The 12,486-nt window shown below is 32.8% G+C and overlaps 3 protein-coding genes across 6 annotated transcripts in view; 1 reads left to right on the top strand and 2 right to left on the bottom strand.

The window, feature by feature from the left end:
- LOC108568584 (histone-lysine N-methyltransferase SETMAR-like) overlaps positions 1-1,167 on the top strand; it is a 1,656-nt gene extending 489 nt beyond the window's left edge. Inside the window, exons 1-2 of one of the 3 annotated variants that reach the window (XM_017929764.1) lie at positions 31-554; positions 631-1,167. In XM_017929764.1, coding sequence (XP_017785253.1) covers positions 213-554; positions 631-735 — 447 coding nt within the window. In that variant the 5' untranslated portion in view covers positions 31-212 and the 3' untranslated portion in view covers positions 736-1,167. Of the gene's footprint in view, positions 1-30; positions 570-630 lie in introns of those variants that run through there. The other 2 variants (XM_017929763.1, XR_001891299.1) reach the window with 2 other exon arrangements.
- A 271-nt stretch (positions 1,168-1,438) lies between these two features.
- On the bottom strand, positions 1,439-6,313 carry LOC108568636 (enhancer of mRNA-decapping protein 4). Of its 2 annotated transcripts, none has more exons than XM_017929840.1 (12): positions 6,184-6,313; positions 5,994-6,040; positions 5,695-5,906; positions 5,115-5,644; positions 4,942-5,057; positions 3,980-4,887; positions 3,370-3,923; positions 3,149-3,314; positions 2,922-3,093; positions 2,430-2,583; positions 1,855-2,093; positions 1,439-1,791 (listed from the first exon to the last, which is right to left on the bottom strand). In XM_017929840.1, the coding sequence occupies exons 1-12, from the start codon at positions 6,184-6,186 to the stop codon at positions 1,608-1,610; spliced, it is 3,285 nt and encodes a 1,094-aa protein (XP_017785329.1). In that variant the 5' UTR covers positions 6,187-6,313; the 3' UTR covers positions 1,439-1,607. The 2 variants fall into 2 exon arrangements, with proteins under 2 accessions (XP_017785329.1, XP_017785328.1); XM_017929839.1 differs by having other exon boundaries at positions 2,430-2,595.
- A 349-nt stretch (positions 6,314-6,662) lies between these two features.
- On the bottom strand, positions 6,663-8,000 carry LOC108568575 (lysosomal thioesterase PPT2 homolog). The gene is made up of 5 exons (XM_017929750.1): positions 7,628-8,000; positions 7,430-7,571; positions 7,271-7,378; positions 6,942-7,215; positions 6,663-6,888 (listed from the first exon to the last, which is right to left on the bottom strand). Exons 1-5 carry the CDS (start codon positions 7,760-7,762, stop codon positions 6,690-6,692), a joined length of 858 nt encoding a protein of 285 aa, XP_017785239.1. The 5' UTR covers positions 7,763-8,000; the 3' UTR covers positions 6,663-6,689.
- Between the last annotated feature and the right edge of the window lie 4,486 nt (positions 8,001-12,486).

Below are 12,486 nucleotides of genomic sequence, written 5' to 3' on the forward strand. Positions count from 1 at the left end.
ATTTTACCCTTATCTGCTATGTTCTAATTTATAGTTAGATACTGGGTGAAGTAAAAAGTTTTGAGCGTTTTCGTTAGATGGCATCTCACGATGTATACGCTGCATCTTGTCATTCTATACCATTCTTTCTATACTGCGAAATAAAGGCGACAAAACGCTTTAAAAAAAGTTATTTGGCAGTTTAGTGAATCTAGTTGTGTTAGCGTTCCAAAATGGAGGTAAAAAAAGAGAAAATTCGATACATTCTTCAGTACCACTACGACCAAGGGGATAAAGCGCAGCAGGCGGCCAAAAAAATTTGTGATGTTTATGGACCCAATACTGTATCGAATGCAACAGCAAAGCGTTGGTTCCGACGCTTCCGTTCTGGTAATATGGACATCGAAGATGAGACACGCTCTGGTAGGCCAATCGTCGAAAATGTTGATAAAATCATGGAAATCGTCGAGTCGGACCGGAATGCGAGCACTTATTCTATTGCCCAGGAACTGAATATTAGCCAGAAAACCGTTTGGAACCATTTGCATAAGGCTGGTCTCAAGAAAGACCTCGATGTAGGGGACAAAACAGTCAGAACTTTTTACTTCACCCAATATTTGTTTAATGTAATATTATTACATTTTTGTGCAGAATATGTCGACCAAACGTAAGCTCCCGCCAGCGAAAAAACCAGCCAATAAGAGAAGCAAAAAGAAGGAAGAGTCTGATGTTGATTCAGATTTAACTACAGGATGAGGTCCTCATTGCTGGTCATGGGGATATGATCTTCATTATTTTGTTTCATAGTCCTGTATAAACATTTCATTCTTAGTTAAAACAATTACAAAACAAGTATTTTGGATGGAATAACTAGAATCATGTACATGTAAACCTCGTTTTGCGCAGATTCACAATAACGCTTATTAATTGCTGATTTTACACTTATAATATCATTAACGTGTAAAATCAGCAACGATTTAGTTCTATATAAATCTTATATAGAACCGTATAGTTACCATACTGTAAACATGGGTTCATTTTACGCCGATTCGATTTGCGACGGCTCTTTAGAAACGGAACTCCGGTGTAAAACGACGTTTGCCTATATATACATTTACTATAGAATTCAATTAACTATCGTTTGACCATATGAACGAAATAATTTAATTATATTTCTAGTGAAATTTATATTGGTTTTTAATATATATATATATTACTGAAAAAATGAAAGAGTCACTTTTGAAACATATAAAATATTTATTTGCTTTTGTTATAGTGAAATATTTATGAAAACACATTACGATTGAAAATATAATATGTGCTAATAATACTTTACAGTCTTTACAATAAGAAAACTATAGAGAAAAAAATACAAACGCAAAAAATTTCAAAAAATATGATATAAGACAAAGACAGTTTAAAAAAGTTAATAAAATAAATAAAAATATAAGATTTTTATATGTATAAAAATATGCACCGATTGCATAAAATCGAACTGGCTTTTTACTAGTAACATATAATATATATTTATATTGCAAATTCATCATGAAAAATTATTCTCTTCGTTACTTTGTACAGTATTATAACCACTCGTCGTATGCAATCGGATTAATAAAAAAAATCATGAATCAGTTGCCGATCATCGAATTAATAATGAATACAAGCATGCGCATGTTCGTAATCAATTTGTGACTCGGTTTGTTACTGATAAACAACGTCAGTTGCTTCGACAATTCCTTCAATATGTTTGGCACGTGATCCTTGGTCATTTGATTATATGTTTCTAAATTCAATATGGCTTCCTCCAGATACCTAAAATAATTGTTTACACATATAAAATGTGTTATAAAAAAATCGAAATTAATGGTAACTCACCTAATTTTGATTTCAGTGTGACTGGATATGTCAGTACCCAGCTGTTGCACCAGAGATAGCAAAACGTGCTGCTGCAGGATACAATTGTTCATGCCAAAAATATCTTGTGGTTTAATATTTTCGCAGATGTGCAGAACCAAGGTGAGGTCGTTCGACGTTGCCGATGCGGAGAGCGCTTGCTGAAAAGCTGTATCAATATTGCCTTTCATAAGAAGATTATTAATTTGCGTCAATTGTGCCTGAAACATAACAAACGTGCATTTTAAATGGAGCAATTTTACATAAAATAACGAAAAGTAGTAGCGAATCGGATAAAAGTTTTCAGGATTTTCCTTATCTATCGACAGTCACAAACATATATAGGAAAATTAACTTGAATTTAACAAATAAACATTTATTCCAAACTAAAAAAAAATAAAATTAATAAAAATTCTGTACAGCCTTATGATATGTATACATATATATCTAAATGTACATAAAAAATATATATATTTAAACAAGTAAAATAAGAAAATAAGTAGTTATGTGCTAGAAAATCAATTTCTAAAATATCTGAAAGATTTATTATAACGTACTTGTGTATCGATCACATGAGGTGATGGCGTTACGGCCCTAGAGCGGACTGCATTCACTACGCTGTCTTCCAAAACAGCCGCGTGGGTGCGGAATCCTATTTTGACCTGCTCTTTGACCACCTCAGTTATTCTATCGGTCATCCTCTCCTGCATACTACGGAAAAACCTAGACATTAATACATAAAAAAGAAACAAATCAATTCTCGTTTCAACAAATACATTGCATAGAGTGCCCAATTAAAGTAGTTTAAACAAAAACAAATAAAATATTAAAACAAATTGAATTCCAGTATTAATTTAAGAAATTCTTTAAACTACTTATGCATTATAAATATCCAAAACAATGTAATTACTTTAGAAACATTAAGAATGTTGTAACAAATATTTAAAAAAAGAAATTATTAAATCAACAAATTCATTTCAATTAGTGTTTGCACTTTGATCTACTTATTAAAAGTGCAGAAAAATAAATAAGTGTTTTAATAAACTTACTTGTTAAATGCTATGTTAATTTGCTTTTGCATGTCTTCGCTGATGTGGCTCGACAGTTTCTCAGTGTGCGATTTCATGCTCTCAGACACTGTTTGCATTTGATTAATCAAATCCTTTCCTTTATCTTGCACTTTCCTCTGCCTATCCATGTACATTTCGACGGAAGATGTATCTATAGAAAGTATATTAACTTAATGTGATTCAAACTAAATAGAATGATTACTCACATTCTTTAGTTCCTTGTGTGAAAGTGTTATGAATCTGTTGGAACATTGTATGACAAACGCGTTCCCAAGAGGGAATCAGCGTAGTCCCAATCATTTCCTTATAACAATTATCCAAGCTTGGCTTTATAACATTAATAACAGAACTTGAAAGCGATTCAGCAACAGACTGGAATTACGATATTAAATATTATAACATTAAAATGTTAATGGTTTGCACTTACCGCTTTATTAAATAATTTCGCAATGTTAGTCTTCAGTAGTTGATCAATGAGGTGCAGTTTTTGCGAATATTGCACATCCAATTGCATTTGCAGTTCCTCGAATATACTCAATATCGAGGGTAGGACATTCACCTTGATATCATGCGTGATGATAGTTTGCAAGTTATCGCATATACTTTTGTTTATTGTTTGCGTCACGCTATTTACTAATTTATCGTATTGCTCCCGTTCTTTCCGCTTTTGTTCTTCTGCGAAACCAGTAAACATTTTACTAGTGTGTTTGCTCAATGCAGTATCCAATTCCTTGACAAACACGTTGCGAATATCATATTCGTTTGATTTTTTTCCGTTTTGAATTTTGATCTCTTGTTGCAAGGATTGTATTAACTTAGTTTGTTCTTTTAGTATATCCTCCATACTCTTCATCCGATAAGACAAATCTTTAATTTTAGTGCTATCTTCGTCCGTTTGTTCTTTACGTCTGTTCAGCTCTATTTCAATGGCTTTCGCCATAACCATATTAGGCCATGCGTCAGTTTTTGGCGCCTCGGCTTCTGCAAATAAATTTAAATAAATTGTCTGCAAAAATAAAAAAATATGAAATTATTACCATCATTTGCTGCGTAATCGTTAGTTGGTAAAACAGTGGCTTCCGTGTCACTCAACTTTAAATTGTCAAAATATTCTTGAACTACATGCGTTGATGGATTGTTCAGCGATAATATTTCTTGTACTTCTCTGCTAGGACTGGATCCACCGCTAGCGCAATTATCTTTCTGGGGTTGCTGGAAGTCAATCAAAACAGCATTGTTTTCTTTCTTAACTAATGCTATTAACGCAGTTGGGCTCGAATTCAGAACAGGTGAATTGCATTCAGGTGATAAATTAATGCTGGATTGCTGCTGGTAGTCACCTTTCTGCAACAATCGATTAAGCGAAGATTCTAGATCGTTAAATTTAGGTAGATTCTCGTCAATCTCGTTAACTTCGCTTTCATTGTTTTCAAGGACATTCCCGTAAACCGATTTCAGGTTCGAAGCCATAGATCCTTCAGGCTTGAATGTCACAGTGCATTCCTGCAAGCTTTTAGGTTGTACCACAATCATCTTCATTGCAATTGCCGTCAGACTAGTTTCATCCTCGTAATCCTCTTGATCGTCATCGTATAAGTCCTCGCTGCTATTTGAATTGCGTAAATTTGTTTCCGATACATTGACAATGCAAAAACTCAAAAAAGACGAAGGCAACAAAAATTCCGATATCGTCGATACACTCGCTGTTCTTTCTTCTTCGTTTTTCTGTATTTGTAATGTATATAATATTCTGTTATTTATATCGGACATTAGAAGGTATTCTGCAGACATATCGAGCGTCACTTTTAGGAATAAATTTGGAATAACCGAGTGTGGACTTGGTTCGAATCTTATTGTTTGCAAGCACGTCCAAGACTCGCAAGACCAAATCTTCATCTCTGCGTTATAATTTGCACCAGTGATTGCAAACTTCCAAAACTTAGAACTTAACAAACGAAAGAGTTAAAAATACATTTAAACTTGAAGCTAAGAAACTCACTCTGTCAGTGCATAAGACTTAACATTGTCCAAAAATAGAAGGCAGGAAAGGGCTTTACCATCATGAGGTTGCCATTGATGGAGACATCTAGGATCCTCTGATTCAATCATATATACCTACACACAATAATATTTTGAAATAAACAATTTAATTAAATATTTATAATAATTTACCTGAAAGAATTTTACATAGCCATCAAGACTGGCTGTGGCCAAGGCAGTACCATCAGGAGAAAATGACGCATCAATGATATCCATGCAATGACCATCAATCTCCACATATCCATCATATTCCTCATTTGGAGCTATTTCTAAATATGTCCCTGTCCCATATTTGGCATTCACCAAGCTAACATCCCAAACTTCAGCTTTACTACCATTCAAAAGCACCAACAACTTGGCAGGATCATCAACAGTATCAGAGTTTTCACCATAAGTTGGAACATAAGGGCACCAAATCACCCTATAGTTTCCACAAGTTGGATCCGGATTTGAGTGATTTACATGCAAAAGCAAGTTGCACTCCAATTGGTTTCCCTTACTATCTACTGTGTACACAACCAAATTCCCATTCTCATCAACACAACCTAATATAACTTGAGGAGTTAATGCAAATGATATATCTTGAATAGTTCCTTTAAAGTCCTTAATTAAAACTCTTTCATCAGTTTCCATGTTAACAACCCGGAACATTCCAAGTTTACCTTCAAAATAAATAAATTATAACACCTATAACAATCCAATTACAAATTACCTTTAGGTTTAAGAGTATATGCATAATGCTTTCCATTGACATGACAAGCAATCAATTGTCCGATGTGGTATTTTAATTCCCAATTGTAATCAACAAGATTTTTTAGCTTTACTTTAGAACTTCCATTTCTATGGTCACCTTTACTACAATTGATGGTAACATCTTGAGCAACAACTTCAGCACTGTACTCAGTTTCAGAGCCCTTAAAGTGTCTACAAAAAAAATATTTTTTTATATATAAAGATACATAACCTACATTTCATCAATATTAAGAATAGATATAATCAAGATAAACTTACATCGTTTGCGAAAAATTCGCTTTGGAGCCTAAAGAATTTGAACCCATCTGAAAGACATGAAGACCTTGCAGTTAATTTGCATCAATAAATTTTCAACACTAATTTTAGGCCATTACTCATGGGATAACAACAACGCCAATAATAATAATTTTAAGGTTTGTGGCAACGTTTGCGTAATCTTTAAACTTACCATTAAATTATCTATTCTGTGTCAAAGCATAAGAGATAAAATAAAGAAATGAATCTTAGTTTGAAAATGAAAAACAGTTAATTATGACATGTAGACGCCGAACTAAACTCGCAGACATACGCGAATTACAAAATGTTGTAAGATTTCGGTACCAAGCACTGTTGCCACCTGCATTTTTTTTATCATCCACATAAACATTTTTAATTAGTATATATAATTAAAAATAAGTCATCAATATTTTTATATGTTTGCTTTACACAAGTAATAATAATTTAAATAATCAATTATATAAAGCATGCAAGATATATTGCCTATGTGACAACATTTATGACTAGTTTTCTACTGGTTTCCTATTTATGATTTAATTATATGAAAGAAAAGCAGTTTTTCAATTAAAACGACAAAAAAATATTTAAATATATTATGTATATGTAATAGTTGTAATCAATAAATTTCACTAATAATACAATATTGGATTGTTTAAAAATACATATCATATTTCACAATTAGTTTAGATATTTCAATATATAATTATCTACAATACTTATATTGAGGTGCCACATAAAGTGATTAATTCCAGGTACTGTGATGATATCCAGTTTCTTCTTTTTATCCAAACTCTTCAGTCCAATCAAATCTTTGGTATAAATATCACGGTTTGCCATCTCAACTATACTATCGTTATCTCCAAAATATCCAAATTGACTAAAATATATCGAAATAATCAAAATAATTTCAACATTTAGCAGTAAAATTACCTAGATTGCCACGGCGTTATGACATTATCATCAGGACCCCCAATTAAAACCATTTTATTTAACTTTAACAACCCAACCCTGAAAGTCTCACTCTTATTAGTAATAATTTCGTTATTCACAAATGGAAGAAATTGGGAATATGAGAAATACAATTCTTGATGGAAAGGATCATTCCAGTAATTGCCCACAGATGTATGTTGACCAACATGAGAATAAAACAGTTCAAATGCCCCTTTTAAGGCAAGCCCTGGAAATATGATATGTAGAAAGGATGCTGAAATCTCATTTAATTAATATGATAAGATTTAGTAAATGTAATGTAATATTACTTCCATATTGACCTGCCTGAGGCCCACTGAGTGATATGAAGTTGATTACATTGTGTTGTGGAAAGGTTTGAAGGATGACTCGGGAAATTAATGCTCCTTGGGAATATCCTTGAACCAAAATAATGTAACAAACAAATTACAATAATTTAATATAATTACCCAACAAGTGTACACCTTCAGGATGTCTTTTACATATGTCCATTACATCTTTGCCAAGCTCATTTACTTGAAACCACAAGTTATCCAAACTTGACCAACCAGCAAACCTGTCTAAGTTGTAAATTACAGTGCCTGGATGTTTCTGCACAAAAAACAATCAATCTTTAATAAATTGGATTATTATACTATATCACTTACTTCTAAAATTCGTCCTTTGATCAATCCTAGACTTTCATTGCCAGTCATGATCCCATGAAGCAGGACCACCGGTTTGTGCCCATTGCAAATGCAGAAGATTGCAATTAGCAAAGCAATTGCAATTCTAGTATGCATATTATATTTGTCTCTTTGTCTCTCTATACTTAAATGAATTACACTCAGAGGTCACAATTGTTTTGTGCTTCGTACTCATTCAATTCCATTTACAAATATTGAAATTGATTACAGATTTTTGTGTTATTTAAATACGCAAGTATCGTTTCCATTGATAGTTTCCAAACGAACTTTCCATTTTGTAAATAGTAAACAGATTGCAATTGAACTGAATTACACCAATTGAGGATTCTGCACAAGTGTTTTGCATCATTGCCAAGTTTATCAACACAGCTATATTTGAATTAAAAAAAAAATAGCGTTTAATAACATTTATGTATTTGTGCAGTGATAAGTTTGTGTTTACAAATTAAAAACGATAAGTTTTTAAATAAACTTTAGATAAGAATAAGAAAACATCGATGTTAGTACACAGTAGCTGTTAAGATGGCGCATCTTAATCATCAGTTTGTTTTAGCTATTGAATGTTAGATGACACTAAGCACCAGGTTTATATCACACTTATATTTACAAGTAATCCTATCTAAAAGATATTATTTACAGTTGTTACTTGTGATTATATATGTAGTACTTTATATTTATAGTACAATAATATTGTTTGTGCTATAATATTACATGATATTGAATAGGGTATAAATCAAGTAATGTTATTTTTGTAAACAAAATGTTACTATTTTATTTATAAACAAAAAACAATTGTAAACTGCGTTCAATTGTATGATCATACTATTAATTACCTGCTGATATGGAATTATACAGTATCAGAATGTTATAGAAATATAAGGGAATGTATTTGGAATTGTCTGTGCTGTGTGCACAACTGTGTGAAATTGTAGCGAAGGTAGAGAAACAATAAATCCTTTGGTCCGAGAGTGTTGCGTCCCTGCGAATAAGACCTATACTATCTGGACACCTGTTTGTTCTCACCATCAAGGCAAACCTCAGCTTAGGATTGCAGGATTTTTCCTTGCTTTCTTGTTTATAGCTCGTAGAAACATATAGCCGCATTTATGTCTTTACACAAAGAACCGAGGCTATTTCGCTATGCTCTTTTTCTTTGTTGCATACAAATAATAATAAAGGATTCTACTTTGAAAAAAACAAAAATTACATTTTATTGATTTAATAAAGTGAAGAAAGTTTAGATTAAGTTATTGTATTATTATTGGTTTATTGACTTAAGTATAGTTCGTTAATCAGGATGTCCAATAATCTGTAACTGATATAGCAATTATTATATGTAATGCTTTGTTCATTTAGTGTTTAAGTTAGGAAATAATTTTCAATTTATCTATAATGGAGAGATATAAGGTGGTATAATATGTGATATAAACTTTATTTATATAATAATAAAGCTTAGGGAGCAATAATAAATTAATAGATTTTTATTGGATAGAATTTATAGTGCGGCAAATCAAAGAACAGATAAATTTAATTTGTTGGGATCGTTGTGGTTAATTAGAATTAATTGATGGAAGGCAACCATGGAAATTGGTAAATGGGAAATAGTGTCCAATTAAAAGTATTCATTATCTACAGTGGTCGTCCGTAATTTTTCGTTGTTCCTTCATCTGTTGGTCTTCGTCATTTCGGTGAGGAGTGGAGCTCGCGCGACTTTCTGTACTCTATGTGGGCTCCGATTTATTATGTGAATCTTGATAGTCGGTTGATTGCTTCAATTTAAAATTACTTTGCTTCCCATCGCGGTAATTGTTTAATAGTCTTGCTACTGACCATTCCCATATGCCACTCGCAACTCATTTATTGATTTACTTATTACGTATTTAGTCGCACCGCAAATAGTTTCCGTTTCAAAAAAGATTGGCAAAATCTATAACAGAGTTCTTCCATAAATCAAAAAACGTCCGACCAAAATTCGTTCCTCCTGCCGACACCTTTTTTCTGTTCCCTTTTATTTTTGGCAGAAGGGGTGTTTTCGGGTGTGTAGTTTCTATGATCTTGAGAACGCAGCAGATGCAAGTGTAATGATACATGTAGTCCTGCGGCCTGTCCTGATCCTGGGCCGTGACGAGAGAGCACATCGGATGAAGAGAGAAAGAAATATATATAGAGGGAGAGAGATGGAAAATTCGCAGCACAGGAGCACCCCTTAATATCGTACCCCGTAATTGCGCCGTAATTATTATTGTGGGACAACAAAGGCGCTGTTTGTCAACACGGTTTGTCATTTTTCAGATCAGAATGTATTTATTATCGCTATTATTGCTGCGCATAAAAGCTGAAACCTTGGCCATATGACTGAGACTAAATTTTATTCTACGCCTTTGCCGGATGCGAGGGTGCATTTTTTTACTAAGCCAAACAGATGCTGAGCACATAATCACAATATCCTATATACTTTCCTCATGTAATACATATTAAATGCACTTATTTGAATAAATTATAGTTGTTATGAGACATTCATTTCTAATGGTAATTATGATCATATTCAATTAGATACATTTTATATGAAATTATATTAATAGTTTTCAACTAATTTCATAAGTAACAACGGATACAAATATTTAAAGAAATAATTTATTTTTTTTATCTCTTTACTTAATTAATGATAAGTATTATTTGAGCAACTTAAAGAGAAGAATGCAAATGGAATCACTGTCGTTGAACAGGTTTCTTTCAGACATGAGGATGTGTAATGCTTGCTTTTAGTCTCCATTCAATTTCAAATAAAAACCCATGGGTCACCTTTAGCCAAATCTCTACGTTGAGCTCATAGTAGATTATATTGGACATTATTTAATAATTCAGAAACGCCTTTCCATTCCGTGTATACTTTTGTATTCAATGAAACTAAGAAGCGCAGTTTTGTTACAAAATCTAGTTAACAGTACAATTAAATATATAAATTTATATAAATTATTGAATTATCACCAGATATTATTATTAAAAGGAAACGGTGAAGTAATTTTTATTTATTGAAGAATAGTATAAGCGAATTTTTTTGAAAATTATAAATAATGATTCCATTGTATAAAAATGGATTTGTTAATAATATAAAAAAAAACAATAAAATTATTTATTTTCAAAATCTTGAACTGTTCAGTACTTTTCAAATTGAATATGTGACACATGACGATAATGGTAATAATATAATTGAGTGGAATTGAAATAATAAAGTAGGGGATTCCTTGTGATATAAGAGCATCTCAGTCGCTCCCCTTTTTGCGCGGCACTGTATTTTTGGGACGTGTATTTACGTTGCCGTTTTCTGTTTAGGTTTCTTTACATTTTGAATTCAAATTAAGAGAGCACTGTTTTAAACTTTTTTTTCCTCTATTTTCTTAACTGAGAATCTACATAAAACCTTTTGATGTGGCTTATGCCAGTCTGCTTAGTTCCAGATACATGATAGCGGTTGCAAAGCGCACCCCAAGGCTATACGCATTTACATCGTTAAAGGGGTTGGTAATGGGTGGGGCGGAGTCGAGATATTCCATCTAAGTTTTGTCTTTGTACTCGAAAAATATTTATATTTTGACAATGGGTGTGTGTGAGCGAGTGTATTTTTTTTCTGTTTTGTTTATGCGAGCTGGGCGTTTCGTGTGTGCAGAACCCTTTTTCGTGTCGACATGTGGCCACTTGCTGCGGCCTCTGACCATAAGCATCATCGACGTTGTTCTTCTCCTGATCCGATTTTCCCTTATTTTGCTGCCCTTATATTGTAAATCCGGCGTCTGGACCGGTCGTTGGTGACGTAACGCCAAAGACAATAGGCCAGGCGCCATCTCAATTGACGTCGTTCGCTTTTATTTAGCGCCTCGTACTCGTATTTACCACTTGATTTATTGCGGGGGTGATAATTGTAATTGATACTTCCCGTCCATCGGAAATCATCTTCTTGGTTATAACATACTCTCCCCGCATACTCTTCTCCTCACGACTTTAACGAACTACTTGTTTTTATGTTTTCCACTTCTTGCACAATTCCTCAATCTGATTAACAATAACTACATTACACTCAAAGCAATACTAAACTTCTTATTTAAAATATATAAACATGGAAATAAACATCTGGACAATCTGAAAGTCGGAAGAATCGTTGGGTAAAAACCTCATCAGTAGTTTCTTAAGAAGACATTCTCAAATAATTGAATTATATAACACATTTTTAAAACATTCTTTAAATATGTTAAAATGAAAAAAAATATGAAAATCACACTCAAAAAAATATATATGCAGTGGTACCTCGACATACGACTTTAATTTGTTCCGTAACCTTGCTCGTATGTCAAATTGCTCGTATCTCAAAGCAATTTTCCCCATTGAAATTAATTGAAATACCTTTAATCCGTTTCAGCTCCCAAAACACCACCTCAGTTGTTTTTGTTAAGTGTTTTTGAATAAGAAAAATGTATTTACAAGAAGAAACATTTATTAATAAACAACAAATACATATTCTATAAAAAACATAATAAAAGAAAAAGTGAAGTGCTTATATATGCTTAATTTTTGTCACTGGTCTTCGCTTTATTCGTCACGCTTTGCTCATTTTAACCTAAAGATCGTTTAAACAAACTGTCCAAAGAGGTTTGTTTCTTCCTCCATTTCAGGATATTGCGGAAATGAGTTAGGCAAGTTTCGTTGAACAATTCCGATGCACGACCAGTTGCAACTTTTTCGGGGTGATTTTTATCCACGAATTCAACAACTTTCTCCCACATTCCCAAGATCTCCTTTATATCTTTTGTAGAGATAACCTCCTC

This window comes from Nicrophorus vespilloides, unplaced genomic scaffold (genome assembly GCF_001412225.1).
Source record: "Nicrophorus vespilloides isolate i.1.1-1 unplaced genomic scaffold, Nicve_v1.0, whole genome shotgun sequence".
NCBI classification, from domain to species: Eukaryota; Metazoa; Arthropoda; class Insecta; order Coleoptera; family Silphidae; genus Nicrophorus; species Nicrophorus vespilloides.